This window comes from Gavialis gangeticus, unplaced genomic scaffold (genome assembly GCF_001723915.1).
Source record: "Gavialis gangeticus isolate Ggan-Ray unplaced genomic scaffold, GavGan_comp1, whole genome shotgun sequence".
Lineage (NCBI taxonomy): Eukaryota > Metazoa > Chordata > Crocodylia > Gavialidae > Gavialis > Gavialis gangeticus.
Window position 1 is genome coordinate 32,925,851 of NW_017729031.1, and position 17,874 is coordinate 32,943,724.

Here is a 17,874-nt window from a genome sequence, read left to right on the forward strand (position 1 = left end):
TCCGATATCAGATTTACCCAAAGAATCTTGTCTGCCTATGTCCTTAGACCAGCACAGTTACAACCTAGCTCCCTGCATGGAACTTAGCCTGGAGCCTCCGAGGCTTTCTAAGCAAGCCATTTTCCTGTCCCTTTGTGTGGCCCTGTGGCTGCGAAAATTATTCTTATAATGGATGTTGGACTTTTGGGTAAACTGCTTATCCCCCAAATTTTCTGATGCCAGTAGCTTCTGTTATCTCTCCTAAGTCAGCAGGCCATGCCACCCCCAGCTACGCTGATCTCTGCAGGTCTGCCTACTCTGTTCATCCATCCTGTTTTTCTGCCTCAGATCCCTTTGCCCCTCACTTTCAGTTCTGTGACTCAGAACTGACAGTCAGCAATGCTAGATGAAGTAGCAAGAACTGAGTAGCATGAAAATAAGCAAGGAAGCGGCCTGAGTCTACAAAGGAGGAAAGCAGCATAGGTCATTCTAACCTGGATTGAAAGGGCTTCCTCTTTTCTAATAGAAGGTATTGGTAAATGCATAGGTCACTGCAGTGTTGATTATATAGCTAGTCTTAAATGCCATAAATCTAGCTTTTTGGATGTGATTTTAATTATTCCTGCTCTGGTTGTTCCCATCATTTAACATATTTTTCTCATAAAACGGTTATTTATATGTTTGTTTACTTTGCCTTGTATATTAGCCATTCAGCATTTTGGAAAAATATATGCCCAGAAAACAACTGGCAAAGAGTTTTATTTATAGTGTACATAAACCTGACACCTTGTGTTCTGGAGAAGCCAGTTTTCAATGCAGTGTATATTATCTAAGTAGCTGCGTAGATCCTGTGCTTAGGAGTTAACATCTCTTATGTGCTGCATGGCTTGGTAACACGAAGCCATTCCCTTATTACCAGAATGTGCACATCTGATCTCCAAAACATAGCGCTCTATTACTTGTGTTAGGTGTTAGACTTGTTAGCTAGTAGCAGTAGCAGGTTGTTACCCACTTTGTAGACTACATACAAGATGGGTTATGACACACTCGCTCAGCCTATTACACTGAAAATTAAAAAAATAGTTTAGATCTAGCAGCTAATCAGCTCTCTACCAAGGGGGCATGTTTTTATCCATTATACTTGTAGGAACACAGGTCATCAAGCCTAATCCCCTGCTGGGGACCATGTCCCCTCCTACACACCACGGCCACAAAGCAGCCCGTAAGTTAGGCTCTTTACTGCAAAAACTACAGGCACATTTATTATGTGCTACAAGAAGAGAACAGGAAAGACAGGGACACCATCAAATCCTCATGCTGATAACAATAGCAAATGAGCCCCAGGTTGTCCTGAATCAAGAGATTTAAATAAGAATTATGTTTCCCTGACTCACATACCAAAGTAAGAAATGCAAATAAAAACATCTCCCAACTGCGCTGCTATTGCTACCCGTATTGTACGTGTACTGTGCTGTCTACTTAGAGCAAGCAGGGGTCTTGCATACATTAATGAACAAGAATATATTTACCTAATGAAAACCTAATCCCAGTACAGGTTTGGTGGATTTATAAGAGAAACATCAGAATTTGCTAACACTGTAGGTCCACCTGTAGATGCTACACATAGTTTGATAAAACGAGGAGGAGCCAGATGGAAGAACTGCATAGCCTCCATGCAAAAATAATTGGTTAGAAGCCTCAAATCTTTGAGTTAAACATCTGCAGAATATTTTAAATCATTTTTAGCAAGACTTGCCAGTATTCTGACTGTGTAGAAGACTGAAACAGCAAAGCAGATTTATGTTTTATTGAGAACCTCACTATTGCCTTTAGTCACCCACTGTAACTAGCCTGCACTGAACCCACTTTTATCTTCTCTCTACTTTCAGGAAAAGATGGCACCTTTTCCCACCCAGCGATGCCTGTTCCCTTTATCCCACCAGGATCCCTTATGAGGAATCCAGCGTATTCAGCAAAGTCAGTGTTGTCAATCCTGATCTGAAACGCTTTCCTCTGTTTAAGAAAGCAAAGCCCCATGTGGTTACTCTCAGTCCAGGCCAGGTACCACCCACATTTAAACCTTACATTTCTTTGGAAATTTTAGTAAAGAGTCTGCATTGCATAAACAGCAAGACTGCTGGGGCGTTCTTTCCTCCTTGCTATCTCCTCTGCATCGAGTAGTTTGCTGGATATCAAACTTTGCTTTGCTAATTCCTTTTGAAATACAGTTTGCTTTGCTCACTTTTTGCTCAGCCTTTTGAAAAAAAACTACATGCACTTGGAGAATTAGCTCATAAGACTGCCTGGTTTCTTAATAGCTCATGCAGGCATCTCTAGATCCTTGCTTTAAAAAGTTGCTTAAAAACTTTTCAGCACAGTATTCTAACCCTGAAACCAGGATGTGGCATAAAATGTCCTTGATTAATGAGCACAGAGAGCCAGCAGCAGAACTCATTTATATTTGGAGGGTGAGGAATAACCTTCACTATGGAACATTTGCCCAACTTGTTGCTTTAATGGGAGAGTATTTATAATAATGATGCGTGCACATAGCGTGCACGTCTTCCCAAGACTCCAGAGCACTGTGCAAGGGCGTAGGAACATTATTAGCTCTGTCTCACTGAGAGGGGCACTGAGAAGTCAGTCTTTGAAAGTTAGGTCATAAGTGACTAATCAGGGACAGAACTGAAATGGAGCTCAGGTGTATTGGGTCCTGATCTCTTTGCTTAGCACTATCCCACCTCGATTTACTTGCGTTCTTTTGTTTCAGCAGTGTACGCCCTTGTAAAGTGATCTTCCAAATGGAGTTTTGAGAGCTTTTCGAAGTAATTTTACTGTATGGCACAGGGTATTAGTGCTTTACACTAGGTTTGTGCCAAAAATGGGATGAATGGTTTGGCCACTTGCCCTCCTCAAGGTGGTAGTGTCATGTTCTTCTTTTCTGGGTGCTAAATTACTAATTTTTAATACCTGCAGAACTGCAAGTTCATGCAGCGTAGCATTATCCCTTGTACCAAACCCTAGTATTTCAATTTATAATCTCTGTGTGAATGATCTTGTGTGATAACAAACCTCTAATATGATCTTAATTTTAATTAGGCTTAAAGCAATTACAAATTAATCTTGTTAAGAATAAAGGTCTTGAGCCAGCTCAGTGATATAGGCATTCTGCACTGCCACAAAGGAGATGCAGTTTGAAAGGCCAGATACCCAAGCTTACTCGCATCATAGGCAGTGATGTAGCGGTGTGTGTATGTGCGTGCATGTGTGAGTGAGCGAGTGTGTGCGCATGCATGTACCTTTAGCCATTCCTGAGCAGGCTTTTGGGATGCCACCATACAAGTCTTTCTTACTAGAAGGTGGCTGGCTGCTGTTTTGGGACTCTTATTGTTCAAGTAGGGAGTAGGGAGGGACTTGGAAGGAGCATTTGTTTATTATTTAGCATGCATCTTTCTTATTAAGACATGGACGTAAGATATGCTCAATCTTTGCTTTCAGGTAGAATTAATACAATTGCATGAGGATTTGCAGTCAGCTTTACTGTGTGATCAATTTGTAGTAATCCTCCCTCCATCCCCAAATGTTTTGGATTAGGAATTGTAATAGTGCATGGTTGAAAACTAAAGACAAAGGTAGTGTTGGGGATTCAGGAAAGCAACTGCATGTAGGCTGGGTGCAGTTCTGAATATCAAAAATATAATGTGGCTAATGCCACCTTCTGGCCATGGTGGCTCATTGTGTCTGTTATTGGCCTCTTTTAACACTTGTATTGAAAGGTTTAGCATACCGTACCAGCACAGAATGCAGCCCAGTGTACATTCGTTACAGCATTTGTGACCATACTCCTTTTCACTGGAAGAAGGGCCTGACCACACTCCTATCTTAAATAGACTGTATGAAGACTGCACTTCTTTCAAAGGGGTTTGCATCTAAACTTGGCTAGTGGCCTTCGGCATCATTTTTTTAAAAAGCTTCAATACAGCCATGAAAATTGAACAAGTATTGCACCAGACAATTCATTTGGGATGCCAATGATACTATTTAGCCAGCTAGCAGGATATGCATGGATACCTGAGGAGCTAGAGATCTCTGTTCTAATATTTGTAAAATGAGAGAATTTGTAGAGGCTGCTGTTGAAAATTTAGCTGTAGATGTCTACTACATAATTCCACAGGGGAAAACAGTAATTGTAGACCAGGGCAGCAGATGGGTGAGTGCTGATTCATGTGCATCTACCAAACCTATACTTCTTCACCCAAAGTAATGCTGCTCTGCTTTCTTTGTTCTGAAGTCTCTTAATGTTCCTGGCAATGTTTTGCTCATTTTCACAAACATACCAAAAGCACTTTAAAACAAACCCCACCAAGCAAGCTAGACAGGGCACTTCATTTGCACCTTTTGTCTCCGCACAAGATGTGAACAGACCATGTTTAATGCACTTTAGGCTCTAGAAGTACATTATTGACTAGTTTTTCCCTTTGCGCTGCTTTCTGTCTGTTGTGACTGCTTCCCTGCCTCATCTTCTTGAGGCAACCATTCTCTTTTATATCACTCCCGTGTCACCTCAGTAGTAGGGAAAATCCCCCAAAGAGGCATGTTTTCTTTTCCAATACTGAGGAAGGACATTTCCTGAAAAAAAGATCTTCACACTTCTCTGTCTCCATTTGGCTTCTGCTTGAAACCTCTCCCAGCTCCCCTCCAAACTGGCTTCCTGTTCTAAAGAAGCAATACATAGGGCCTAGGCTGACACAGTTCTTTGGGTAGATGTGATAGCTTTTATTAGACCAACTAAATAGGTGAAAAAATTGATCTTTGCATGCTTCCGGCACAAAGACCTTTCTCTTCAGGCGTAGGGAGAGTCTGCCGGTGATGAGTGTGCTCTCCTGAGTAGAATAGAAGACAGTATCCAAAATAAATACATAGGGCCTCACACCAGCCTTTGTTTTTACTTCTTCTACTAAGCTTTTTGGGTTTTGTGGTTGTACAACACCTAGCCCAGTGGGATCTTGAGCCATAACAAGAGCTCATTCTTGTTACTACAGTACACATAAACAACAACAGTGGGCATGTCTACACATGCTGTTAATGCTATAAAGGCTTACTGTGCAGTAAAACACTGGCAGTAAGCTTTCCCTGGGAGCATATCTACACGTGCTCCCTGTTGGGAGCAAATCTGCTCCCAGTAGGAATGTCCCAGTACAGAACTGTTCCTATCCTACTCTGGCCCCCTGCAGCAGCTCCAGGCTCCCCAGGGTGCTAGCTGGCGGCTGGGAGTGTGGGGCTGGTCCCCATGCACACAAGGCTAGGAGAGCTCTGCTGGCTGCAGCAGCAGCTGTCTCCTTACCCTGTACACATTGGAAGGGGTCCTGATGTGCACAGGGCTGGGAAACAGCTGCTGCTGCAAACCTCTTCTGGCCCTGTGCACATGGAGACAAGCCCCGTGCCCATCAGAGCTTCTCCATGTAGCCCGGGGCTGGCCAGGAGCTGTTCTGCTTCTGGGACAGAGGGCTCCCCAGTCCCAGTGTGGCTTGGTTCCCAGCCCCCCACAGGTCTAAAGTAGTAGCTTTGAGATTTGGCCCAACCTAGTGTCACACTGCTTTGCTTGATATTGGGTGTGTCTGCACGAGACACATCACTGCACAGTAAACTAATCTACTGCATAGTAAACCATCATCATCTACGCGTGCACACCGGCTACACATGTGCCCTGTCCAGGAGCTGAGCAGCACTGGGACTGGGGGGACAGAAAGCTACCCTCTGCTCAGCTCCTGGCTCCATGACAGGACACAGATAGGCAGTGCACATGTGCAGACAGTGATGCTTCACTGCACAGTAGATTAGTCTCGTGTAGACACATTCAGTATGAAGTAACTCAGTGCAACAGTGGGTTGGGCCAAATCTCAAAGCTACTACTTTGCAGTGCTCTCATCTCCTATTCTGACCTATGGCGGTGGTGCAATTTCTGGTTTTGTGCCTTGTCACATGCTAGGGTTTGAAGTGGTGATTTTGGGGAGTCCTTGGGTCACTAGTTGCCTCTGAATGCGTGGGACTAGACTTGCCAACCCAGAAGGCCCCCTCCAGTTCTGTATTCCCATGTTTACTGTGCTGTCCCCTAGTCTTTATGCAGGCAGAACCGTCTGATTTCAATGAGGGTTTTACTCAGGTACCTGCTTTACCACTAAGTAAGGATATAAGAAACCAGTCCTGAGTGATAAGCAGCAGTAGCAAGCAAATTCTTAACAAACAAAGAAAGGCCCTGTCTCTTCACAAATATCCTTGAAAATGAAGAGATTAGGAATACAAGGAATGCATTTATTCAGACTCTTGTTAAAAAGCAGTAAAATGTTCAGGCTCAGACACTTTATGAAAGGGGCTTTAATGAAAAGGTGCATTTGCTATAATAGAGATTTTTAAATGATTTTAACTAAAGGAGATTTCAAGATGCAAAGGTAGCACAGTATATAGTGTTTGATTTAAAACTGATAAAACCGCTTTGGGGGAGGAGATCGGTGCATGTGAGGCAGCAAAGCAAGCCATCATAGTGCCTTGGAGAGCAAGTAATCTTGCTGATAAAGTGGAAAGCCATCAGAACTATTCTCCCTGCCACAGAAAAACTGGAAGAATCAGAGAAACCAGTCATGGATTTCTGCCATTTCTGATGATGAGCTGCCAGAGAAGGTGGCTTCAAAAACTTTCCACCTCAGTCAGCAGTAAAGTGAAAAGTCCTGGATAAATTACTGATCACCTCCCCTCTCTCTCAACCCCAAATTTAAAATTTAAATGAAGCCTTCAGTTCCATGTATCCCTTTATCTACCCCAAAGAAAATCCACTAATGATATCCCCCTCCCCTTCCCTTTCCATCAGTCTGCCCACCGTCCAGCTTCAGTATGCTAGGTTTCCCCCTCCCCGTGTCCCTTGCTGGAGCTCTCCAAGTGGCTCCCCTTCCTCACAGCTGCAAGTCAAGTCACCTGCAATTGCTGCTGGTAGCAGGAATGCAGGAATGCTGGACAAGACCTCGCATGGCTGACTGGGTAGTCTGGGTTTCCTCTGCCATTGGGATGAGAGGTCATTTGTGAAATAGATTTCATAGACTTTAGGGCTGGAAGGGACCTTGCAAGATCGAGTCCAGCCCCCTTCCCCAGGGGCAGGAAGTCAGCTGGGGTCAGATCACCCCAGCAAGATAATGCACCCTCCTTGACAGCTGGTGACTGGGTCTGGAAACTGGGCAGTCATTTTCAGGTCAGGGAGCCAGGCTGGTGAGTTGGGGCTGACGGGTCTTGCAGCTCCTTCCTAGCACCAGCTCTTGAGACATTAAGTTGCCAGTGGGCAGGCAGGCATTAGCAGGGAGAGCCCTGGGCTTCATGACTCCAGTCTCCAGAGCAAGGACATGCCTCAGCAGCACGCAGGGGAAGAAGCTAGTAGAGGTAGGTTGTGTGCCCTCAAGGGAAGGGCAGCCTAATTAACAGACCTGGCACTGAATTTTTTTTTAACAGACTTCAAATATTTTATCCCCTTTCCCTCCCCAAGTCCTTCTGCACATCACTTTTTAGTGGAATTACCCAATATTTTTTCTTTGCAGTAAACAGTGAATTACTTAAGTATGCCTACTTTGCTTCTGAGGGAGGTCAGCCTTTCTCTTTTGAAAGCAAAAAAGGTCACAGGCACCCTCTTCCATTTACTTCGTATTGCTTTAGCAGCTACCAAGTTTATCCTCTTCAGTGATCATTTCAACCCATAATGTAGCTCAGCATCTTCATATTTATTCTTTAGGATCTGCATCTTCTGCTGTAGTGTTTTACCCTTTCCACTTTATCTTTCCAGGAAATTCATGCAAATGCCTTAATTTGTGCCTTTATCTGTGGTGAGGTAAATCTGCCATATGCTAGCCAAAATTGTAAAAGTACCTGAGTTGCTTCTGAGCAACATGGCTACCAAATACATCCGTGAGTTGCTCTGAGCGTTCATTTATTCATTTTTGCTCCTTTCTTTCACCCTCCTGCAGTGGGTGGCTTGAGTGAAAGGAACGCTGATGGAGAATTATCTCTTCCCTTGGAATATATAATTCACTCTGTACTTTGTGTTTTGGCCCAACTTTTTGCCAACTTCTGTAAATCCACATGGTAAACATTTGCAGGTTCATTGTGATCTTCCTGCATCTCCCATTGGTTTTTCAGCTGTGACTCCCTTCCCATGCCCTGCATCAGCATCCGGATATATGGAATTCTCCTTTGCTTCATTGCTGAGTTGAAGGAATTTGTCTTTTCCTCTCTCTAAAACCAGGCATATCAAAGTCCCTCCTTGTCTACCTCTTTTTCTCGCACCAGAAATACCATGTCTTCCTATGTGACACGCTCCCAGTAAAGATACGCACCTTGTTTTTGAAAGGTAGAATATAGGAAAAAACTATTTTTCCACAGTCATGCCTCAGACCTGACTGCATACAACAGTTCACTCACCTTCAGCCAGCTCACTGTTCTTCAGGCCACAGTGTTAACTCTAAATTGGCATCAGCTTTTGGTTGCTTGGCCAAAAGCTGCTGCCAATTCAGCAGCGGCTATCGTGGCTCGCAGTGGCTCTGAGCATTGGACTCCACCCCTGCTGTCTGCTAGGCCAGGGAGAAACAACAGCTGTTTTGGGAGCCATTAGAGCTCAGCATCTCTATGCTTTTATTCCAGTGAGAAACAATCAGCTCCCTTAATTAAGATATACACTCTAATGTTTGAGGGCTGATTTTTTTGGAAAAAGATGTGCATGATATGTGAGCAAATATGGTATTTCCAACATTCAGCAAGTTTTGTTCTCTTGCCAGGCATGTTTTTGGATTTGGATTGCTTGCTGTTTTGTCCATCTTCCCTAAAGTTTTGCCTGTTTGCTTTTGATAATTTTGCATTTCTCGCCAGCATAAATTCGCATTTTAACGATCATATGCTTACTAAACGCAGCTGTTCTCCCCACTTTTTATTTATGGGACCTAGTTCGCCTCTTATAGTCAAAGCTTTGTAGCTGCTCAATAAATTGTGTAAGCGACAGCTCCAGAAATGTACATCTTTTGCAGTGACTAGATGTGATGTGGTAGCAAGCAAGATATCCACATCTGCTCCTCCAATCAGAGATCTCCCCCCCCCATCAAGACATTCTCATTTTGCCAACACCACCTCTTATTTAAGTTTGCTGTGAGTCTCTTAATAGCAGCTGTTCTTTTCTTAAAGATCAAATTTCTGGAGTCAGGTTACTACTGAGAATCTGAGTTTGCCTCATTTACACTGAACAATTCCAGCAGAGAATCTCTTGAAACATGAATCCTAAACATCCCAACACTAGAGCGCAAACAGAAAGAAAAGTACTGTGTAATTCCTTGCTCTTTACCCATTCCCCCTCATTTCCCATCTGTTACATACCCCTCCTCTTTAGTTTTGTATTCACCATCTTTTATCAAGTTTTGCCATTGAAAAATATTATTACATCAGATCAGAGGTGCTCATCCTGTGGCCCACAGATCTGGCCCTCAGAGCCCTGTCTTCCAGCCTGCAGGGCTCCCCAGGGCCTAGAAGTTTGGTGGTAGGGGAGCAATGGCCGCATTAATTGATGCTCCCCTTTTGCCAAATTTCCAAACCATGGGGACCCCCATGGGCCAGAGAATGTAGCCAGGTGCGTGGCATGTGGGTTTGGACTGGCACGTGGCCAGAGCCAGGCACGTGGGGTTGGCCTGCTCACGACACCTGTGGACTGACCCCACACGGGATCCAGCCATGGACTGACCCCATGCCATTCATCTGGCCCATGGAGCTCGAAGGTTGGGCACAGCTGCTCTAGAGAACTACTGTCAAAGTGTCCTGGTCCCGTATGTTTGATTCTTGTCTCCTATCCATGGAAAGGTGTTTCTAGGTTATGGCACAGTATAAAGACCTGGGAGAGTAGCACTGTACTACTTCCTTCAGTTCCATCTCCCTTTGTCTTTTTTCACTTGGTCTTGCAAGCACGCAGATTAAATTTCCATACAGATATTCCCACCGAAGTCTATGGGCCTACACACTTCAGTAAAATACTTATGTGAATAAGTGTTTGCCTGATCAGAACATTTAGGTTGAAACCTGTTCAGAGCAGGAATCATTTGTTAAACCCATTTGTATAGCGCCTCATCTGCTTTTTGACTGGCTGAATAAATCACCATCCTAAGCATTTCTTAAACTGTTTTTCCTCCACAGATCTGTCTGTTCCATGCACTTTGTGATTTGTGAGCTTCCTGACTGCTGGTTGTGTTTATTAGTAATATATGCAAGTGTTGAGCGCCCATACTTTACTAGTTTCCCTTTCAGCTCACTCTTACTGTTCTCTGTTTAGGGATTGCTTTCTACTGTATTCTTCAGCTTTGTAACCAGGTTCAGCCTTTTCTTTACACCCTACACAACTCCTAAGAACCCAATACGTACAGTAGAATAGGGCAGAAATTGCTCTATAACATTCTTTGCTATTCAGTTAAGGGCACTGAAAACTCTTCAGAGCTGACATCAAAAGCAAGGGGAGGTGGATCCTAGAACCTGTTGAGTGTTTTAATCTTGCATGAATGTATGGTGTAATAGTCACTGAATAACATATAGCTTCAACCAGAGTATAATGGAGTTGGAGTCCATGGACAGGGTCTGGGGTACAGACATCCTACAGGAAAATCCCTGAGAACAACCAGACTTGGGTAAAAAGTTTTTATCTAAGGTTCGTGTGTTGTCTTGTGATGGTGGTTTGAGTAGCTGCCTACACAGCCCAAGCCTAGAGAGGAAGTAAATTTGGACCATGCTTCCTATGTCCCTGTGTGCACACGCAGAGTGCAGAACAAGGTGGGCACTGCACTGGCGTTTAAAAATAAACATGGAAGGAAAAACCAGTGATGTATGTGTTTTCTCCAACCCCCATGACTCACCTGTACTATGACCTTGAGCAAATCACTCCTCTGTGCCTCTGACCTTGGCCTTTCTTTCCTGTGTCAATTGTGAGCTCTCTGAAGGGGACGGTCCCTTGCTGTCTGTTCACACAATGATCTCAGCTGGAGCTGCTGTAATGCAGATCATAAAAAACGGAATTTACTACATGGGACGTGCTACAAAATATATAGCATTTCATTTCAAAGAAATAAACTGTTTCTAAGGAGGAACGTGGCAGTTAAATTCCTTGCAGAGCTTCTTAAGGCCAGGGGAGATGACACTTTAACAGCGGCATAACTGATATTTTACGCCAACATAAAACAGAGCAGATTGGCAACGTGAACCCCTATACGAGAGCAATTTTGTCCAATCCAGTGCAATATCCCCAAAAGAATTGGGGGTAAGATGGCAGTGGTGCAGTTATTGTTTATCCACAACTTATCCTGGGGGAACTTTGTTTGTTCAAGGGAAGCTGAATGTGACCTGCTTGCCTCCCACCTGGTGGTAAAGTGCTCTAACAGCTGCCTATAGCATTCCTGGGATAACTGCACGTTTGTCCAGCCCAGTGTAAGTTATGCTGGGATTTAATGTTAAAAAGAATATATATGTTACAGTGGTGCAAATGTGGCATCTGTCCAGGCCCAAAATCCATTTCCTGTGATTAGGTGAATGCAGCAGTGTCGAAGCCTCCATACAGCTGCCTCCATGAGTGAGTCAGTGGTCCAGGGTACTCAGTGATTTACCCAGGAAGAAGAGCTGAAAGATCAGCACTCAAGTGAGTTCTGTTTATGGCAATTGATTTTTTTAAAATAAAAATGAGTAGATGATAAATGATATGTTTGCTGCTGTATTGTTGTTGAAGCAAAGACGATTCCCTCATTTTCCATTCTTGTTCTGCATTTTTTACTACTCTGTAGAGTAATGCCCCCCACTGAAGTAACAGACTCGGATCTGGTAATTTAGGCAGTTTCATATTTGTTGGTTTCTTCTTCCCCACCCCTCTTTTTCCTCTCCTGAATCTCTCTTAGGAAGGATGAGTGCAGAGTTATACAAGTTGGCATCATTTATTAGTGGAGTACAAGACATAAAATTTTAGCAAGTGCCTGCAGCTCTACAACCATAAGTACATTTCCCCCATCATTTCTTCTCTATTCCTCCCTATGCTCCCTTCCCTGAACCTTAGAAATGAAATCCTGGCTCTGTCGAAATTAATGGGAATTTGGCCATTGGCTTCCACGGGGTTAGGGCAGTGGTCTCCAAACTTTTTTGTTTGTGCACCCCTATCAGTAAAAAATTTTTGAGCATGCACCCCCAATATATGTATATTTATATAAATATAAATAGAAGTTCTAATATTTTTTTCCCGTACCCCAGTGGATTGTCTTGCACACCCCCTGGGGTATGCGCACCCCACTTTGGAGAGCACTGGGTTAGGGGATAATCAGTGACCTTCAGGCACTGATTCTCACTTACTTTTCAGCACATTCACCCCAATCTACCAGAGCAGAGGAGGTATAATTTACTCTCTGCTAGGGGCCTTATTGTTAATGAGAATTATACACTTGCAGGAGTTTTGTCACTGACCTTAGTGGTTCCAGTTTTGATCCCTAAAAGCAGTATTGCATAAACCAGCAAGGTCCATCTCCAGCTGGTGAAAGCATCTGTAGTGTGTTTAGATTTCTGCGCCGTGCCTGCATCTGAATGTTTGGTTTTCTTTGTTTTATGGTAATGCTGCATTGTGCTGACAGCTCCAAGATTTGGTCTTCTTCTGTGACCTCCCTCCTGCTCTGTTCTGTGTTTTGTATGAGGCAGAGGCACACTCTCCAGCTATCCTGACCCCAAAGAGCCCCAGCCTTGTGCTTGTTTTAAATTGAAATATCCAAGCAGTATTTCAGCCTGCACTCCCAAATTCACTCTCTGTAAGCCCCTCATCTAACACAGACTGCAGTGACTCTCAGGAGGCTACTCAAGTATGTGAAGTTAAATGATGTGTTTGTAAGGCTAGGGCCTCGGTGCTTATTTTCCATGTTGTTTCTAGTAAACTCAGTATTGTATTATCTAAAAACTTGGTTATCTCGATAGTGGGACTTCTTAGAAGTAATTTGTGCCTCTAACAAGAAAAAAAATGGCCACAGTTTAGATAGAGATCACCGTACTGTTCTGAAGTGCATCTTTTTATCTGTTTGTCTCTGCCTCCAACCAATTTCCTTGCCCAGTCAAAAATTGTCTTTTATGTTCTTCCTGATAACCCAGTGTTAATCTGCTATTCAGTAATGTAGAAAGCTACAGCTGTATCATCAAAACAGTGATGTGTTTATATCATAAAAGCCAAGGTTTAGAATCAATGTTATGTCACAAATATCAGCACTACTGCAGCTATAAAGCTTTGATCTAAAATAGATCATCCTGATTTTTGAGGGCACCTTATTTTGCAAAATGTGCCACCAAAAATGACAAGTCGAATACAAAATGATTATTTGCCAGAATTAAAGCTGCACATAATCACCTTGATGAATGTTAGGACACTCACTTCCTGGGAAGCCAACTGGCAGGCCTCAAAGAGGCTGGGATGCTGTCTGAACTGGGGACCCTACAAAGAATACTTACTTGGCAGGGAATAGCTAAGACCTCCTCCAAAGCCCTGCCATGCCTCGCTGAGCCAGGCAGGGGTCCTTTATGCTCTGAAACTCCTTTATCTGTATGGTTGTGGGGTCATAGCCCTTTTCAAATCAGAGGAGTCTGAATAAGAGGTTGCTTAGGGTTGTGTCCACTTTGGAGATCCTAGTTATGGGAGCTGTGAAAACTGAATAGCTTGAACCAGACGACATGCTCTTTAGTGGCCAAGAGGAGACATGAACATGTAGCTCTTTGCATCCTGTATCTGACTCTACTCTTACGTGAATCTGAGGAAGCCACTTAATCTTTTTGTGCCCTTCTGTAGCTATGTCAGTGCTACAGACATATCCAAACTAGCTTTAAACTCACTAACTCAGGTATTAACAGTCATAAAAAAATAGGATTTTTTCCCCTCTCCTGTTGCTACATGTGTCAGGGTTTGGGGACTTTATGGGGATGGTTGGGGGTCACCTTCCTCAGAAGTATTGAGGAGTATTTGGACAGTATTTTGACAGCCAGTGCTCGTACTGAGATTAAAACACTTAGGTTCCTGGCTCAAGGGTCTTGCCCCTTCATTCAGGGTCAGGCCGATCACCACATTTGGGGTCAGGAAAGAATTTTACCCCATGGTCAGACTGATGTGGATGGTGGGAGTTTTTGCCTTCCTCTGTAGCAGTGGGTATGACCTACTTCCTTGGATCCCAAGTGTATTTTAACAACCCTTGCAGCAGCAGGACATTGGCTGCCGGTGTCCCCTTCCCTTACTCTATACCGGTTAGAGTGCTATGCCTTGTGGTTTTGTGACGAGGTTGACTGTGTCGTGGTAGCGATAGGTTAGCTAAGCCTATTTATGAGGTGCTGTAGATAGAGCTGATCCAGCTTCAGGCAGGGAGTTGGACTAGACAAGCTCCAGAAGTCCCCGCCAGCCCTACTTTTCTATGAGTCTAGTTATGGCATCACAGAGATCAGTGCAGGCTGCAAATCTTACCTCCTCCACCCCACAAAAGCAGGGTAAGCACTTGGGTGGTTGGCTGGTGCTAAGCGCTGTGCTGCTGCAGCTGCTGCTAACAATTTAGTAGCTCGGGTGTCTACACAATACTATAGTCATTCTTGTGACTGTGGTGTATATGCACCTTATTCAAGGAGGCTGCTGTTACTTTGGGCTCTCCATACGAGAAGAAGAATGCACATTCTTTTAATGAATCTGTATCCAGTACATTGCTTTGCGCAGAAGACTATATCATTTTTGCCTTTAAGCTTCAAATTGGAAGTGCACTCCCAAGTGTCCTTTTCACAGAAGTATTACTCTTCCACTAAAGCTTCTACTATAGACTATTTGCTACAGTGAATGCAAAAATAGGGTTTCTGCCAATAATCTAATGACCGCATCTCTATTTCAGGTCCTGTTTGTTCCCCGACACTGGTGGCACTATGTAGAATCCATTGACCCCATCACTATCAGTATCAACTCCTGGATTGAACTGGTACTTTCCTTTTTAAGTCATTGCTATGCAGGGCTTCAATTTAAACACATGATATATCGAGTAATAAGCCCACTGGTTAAAAATAAATAATGCTGCCCCAGATCGGGTGACCTCATGAGCCATTTTAAAGTGGTTTATTATTATAATCATCTTACATTTACATATTCCCTTTCATCCTGAGGGATCCCAAAATGCTTTACAGATTTGTGTTTTATACAAGGATCATTTATCACCCACTACTCAAATGCAGCTATTCTGGGCCAGTAACATTAAAACCATCATTTGGATTTCCTGGTATGTTTTTAGTAGGGGAAAATGGAGAGGGAGGAAATTAATGTCTCCAAGAAAATTTGCAAAGGGGAATCAACCAAGGCTGAGAATTAATACAATTCTGCCCTGGAGAAAAACACTGTAATTGTGGATCCATTATTCTATTCTTCCTCCCTTGCTTGACTAAAACAAGCCTTGAGTGGGCTAAGTTTAAATCTTCCTTTTCCTGAGCTGTTTTAGCCCCATCAGGTTTGCTGAGGAAGGTATCTTCCTAAAAACATGATCTTTCCTGAGTAAGGATTTGAAGGATTTGTACTCGTATCTACCTCTGTTCAGCAGATCCCATGCATGTACATAAGCTCAACTTAAAAAAACTAAAGTTTATAGTGTTAATGTATGCTTTAAGCAAGTGCTTTGCCATATGTCATAGAACTAAGCATGTTTTTAACATCAAAGACATGATTAAACACTTTGCTAAATCAGGGCCTGAATGCCAAACAATATTAATGCTGTAGAGCATGGGTTACGTGGAATGTGTCAGTTGATGTTTCTGTGTGGGTTTGATTGAGTTTGGGTTAGATTTTCTCATTAACTAATCTTAGTTCATTTCTGCTCTCTTTAATCCTGGATTTTTACAGTGTACGTTACCCACTATGTGTGCGGTGGCTTCAGTGGAGTGTCCCACTTCCCGCCGCCCTCCCCAAAGGTTTTCAAACATAAATCATATCACCATTAACAGTACCTGGATATAAAATACTACTGAGTGGGCAGAGAAAGATGCATCACAAAAATGCCTTCCTTTAACAGCTCTACTGGAATGGAAATCTGTAGGGAGCAGAATGATAGCGGACACAATAGGCACAAAAAATACGTTGGATCACATAAGCCCAGCCTTTGCTGCTGGGGCCAAGTAGAGGGATGTGAACCTGGGTGAACCTTAGTGTAAGGGTATTGGGTTAAAAGAACAATATAAAGCATCCCTACCCCAGTTTCTTACAGAGCCCCAAGTATAAATAGGGTCATGTCAGGTCTAGTGAAAGCATCAAGGAGCACCCTGCACTGTACTGATTCCAGACAAGCAGGGTAGCCCATAAGCAGCTATTGAAGGCTTCCATAAATGTGTGCCCCTTCTGGCACAGTGTTAACAGAGGTGTGTAATTCAGGCTATGAGCTGCACCTGTCAGGAGGTTGGTGTCAGGCCGGTTTCACTCACAAATGCAAGAACTGGCTCCACAACACAGCTTCAAAAGAAGGGTGTGCAAGAGCTCCATTTGCCCTAAGTCTCCACACCTTTGCATAGGACAGTCTGCTCGGGGACAGGAGTCCTGAGTTTGAAACCCTTCAGGCTGAGGCAGGCCCAGAACCCAGGTCCCTCATTCCTGGGTAAATGTTCTAGCCAAGAAGCTATTACTATTACTTCATCCTCTGTCCATGCTTTGGGACTGGGACCATTGTGCTTTGTGCTCAGCTCCCTGCTCCTGTGCCATGTCAGAGAACACCTACCCATTTGTGCCTAAATCCCCTGGGAGGCCTAGTTTGTGAATCCCAAAGAGTCTTATATGTGAAATAGGCACTGAGAGGCTCAGCTTTTGCAAAATGGCACCTTTTCTGGGCGTGTGGAGGAGCAGAACCTCAGGAAATTTTTGCTAGAAGAGTCAAGTATCTACCCTTCAGACACCTAAGCAGCTAGGCATGGAGAGGCAGGGGGTCGTAGATCACTCTTGGACTTGAGCATCTTAGTTCCACCTTAGTTATGTGTAGGTGCTAAATTCTTTTGTGGATGTGGCCCTGAGCGACAGGGATAGTTGTTGGCTGTACTTTGTGTTTCCTTTCCTGTACTGCTTTCTGATTCTGTTCCCTAGCACTGCAGTACAATGGAGACAAATCCTGAAGCTTCCCTAAAGCAGAGCTCTCACTAATGACAATCACAGTCTTCTTGGCATGTGGAGGCTGCTGGATTTTTCCTAATCTGTTACCCAGAATTAACCCCCCTCCCTTCCTAAAGCAAAATGAATTACTTCAGCTAATAAGCAGATTGTGCAGCAATGTTTAACCTTAGAAAGTACTGCATGTAATCATTGTGGCACAGGTGACAGTTGATTACAGCCTATTATCCCTGCAGATGACAGCAACATTACTTTTACATGTTGGGTAATCCATCTATAAAAATAATGCGTGACATGGGCGCTAAAACATAATATTGAGAACATTCCCATTACCAATTCAATCAGTTCTCTCACTGGCAGCCGTTAACAGCTGCTTTCATTTTGACAGATGTGTGTCATGCCAGCATTTATAGTCCTAGCGATAGCATTAATTATTTTGCCAAGATTCTGAATAACTGTAGAAGTTTTAATTTGTTTTCAGTGTAATATAAGAGATTCAAACCTTGCTTCCTAGAGAGCTAAGTCACGTGGTCAGTGCAGCCCTCATATTAAGCACATCAGGACACATCCTTAGAGTGCAACACCTTGAAAAATATTTACTGGATCTGCATATAGTAATGATGCTGTCAATTTGGGGTGGATCTTGTTATGAAAAGAAGCTGATAAATGGATTCAGATAGTCCCATGACAGTCCCCACCCTGCATTTCCTCATTGCCCAGTC

General features: G+C 43.5%; 1 protein-coding gene across 2 annotated transcripts in view; it reads left to right on the plus strand.

Moving 5' to 3' along the window:
* Positions 1–17,874, plus strand: part of HSPBAP1 (HSPB1 associated protein 1) — a 71,046-nt gene that overhangs the window by 49,426 nt on the left and 3,746 nt on the right. For both annotated transcript variants that reach the window (XM_019522584.1, XM_019522585.1), the window contains exons 5-6: positions 1,869–2,040; positions 14,913–14,996. In XM_019522584.1, the coding sequence (XP_019378129.1) occupies positions 1,869–2,040; positions 14,913–14,996 (256 nt within the window). The remainder of the gene's footprint in view (positions 1–1,868; positions 2,041–14,912; positions 14,997–17,874) is intronic.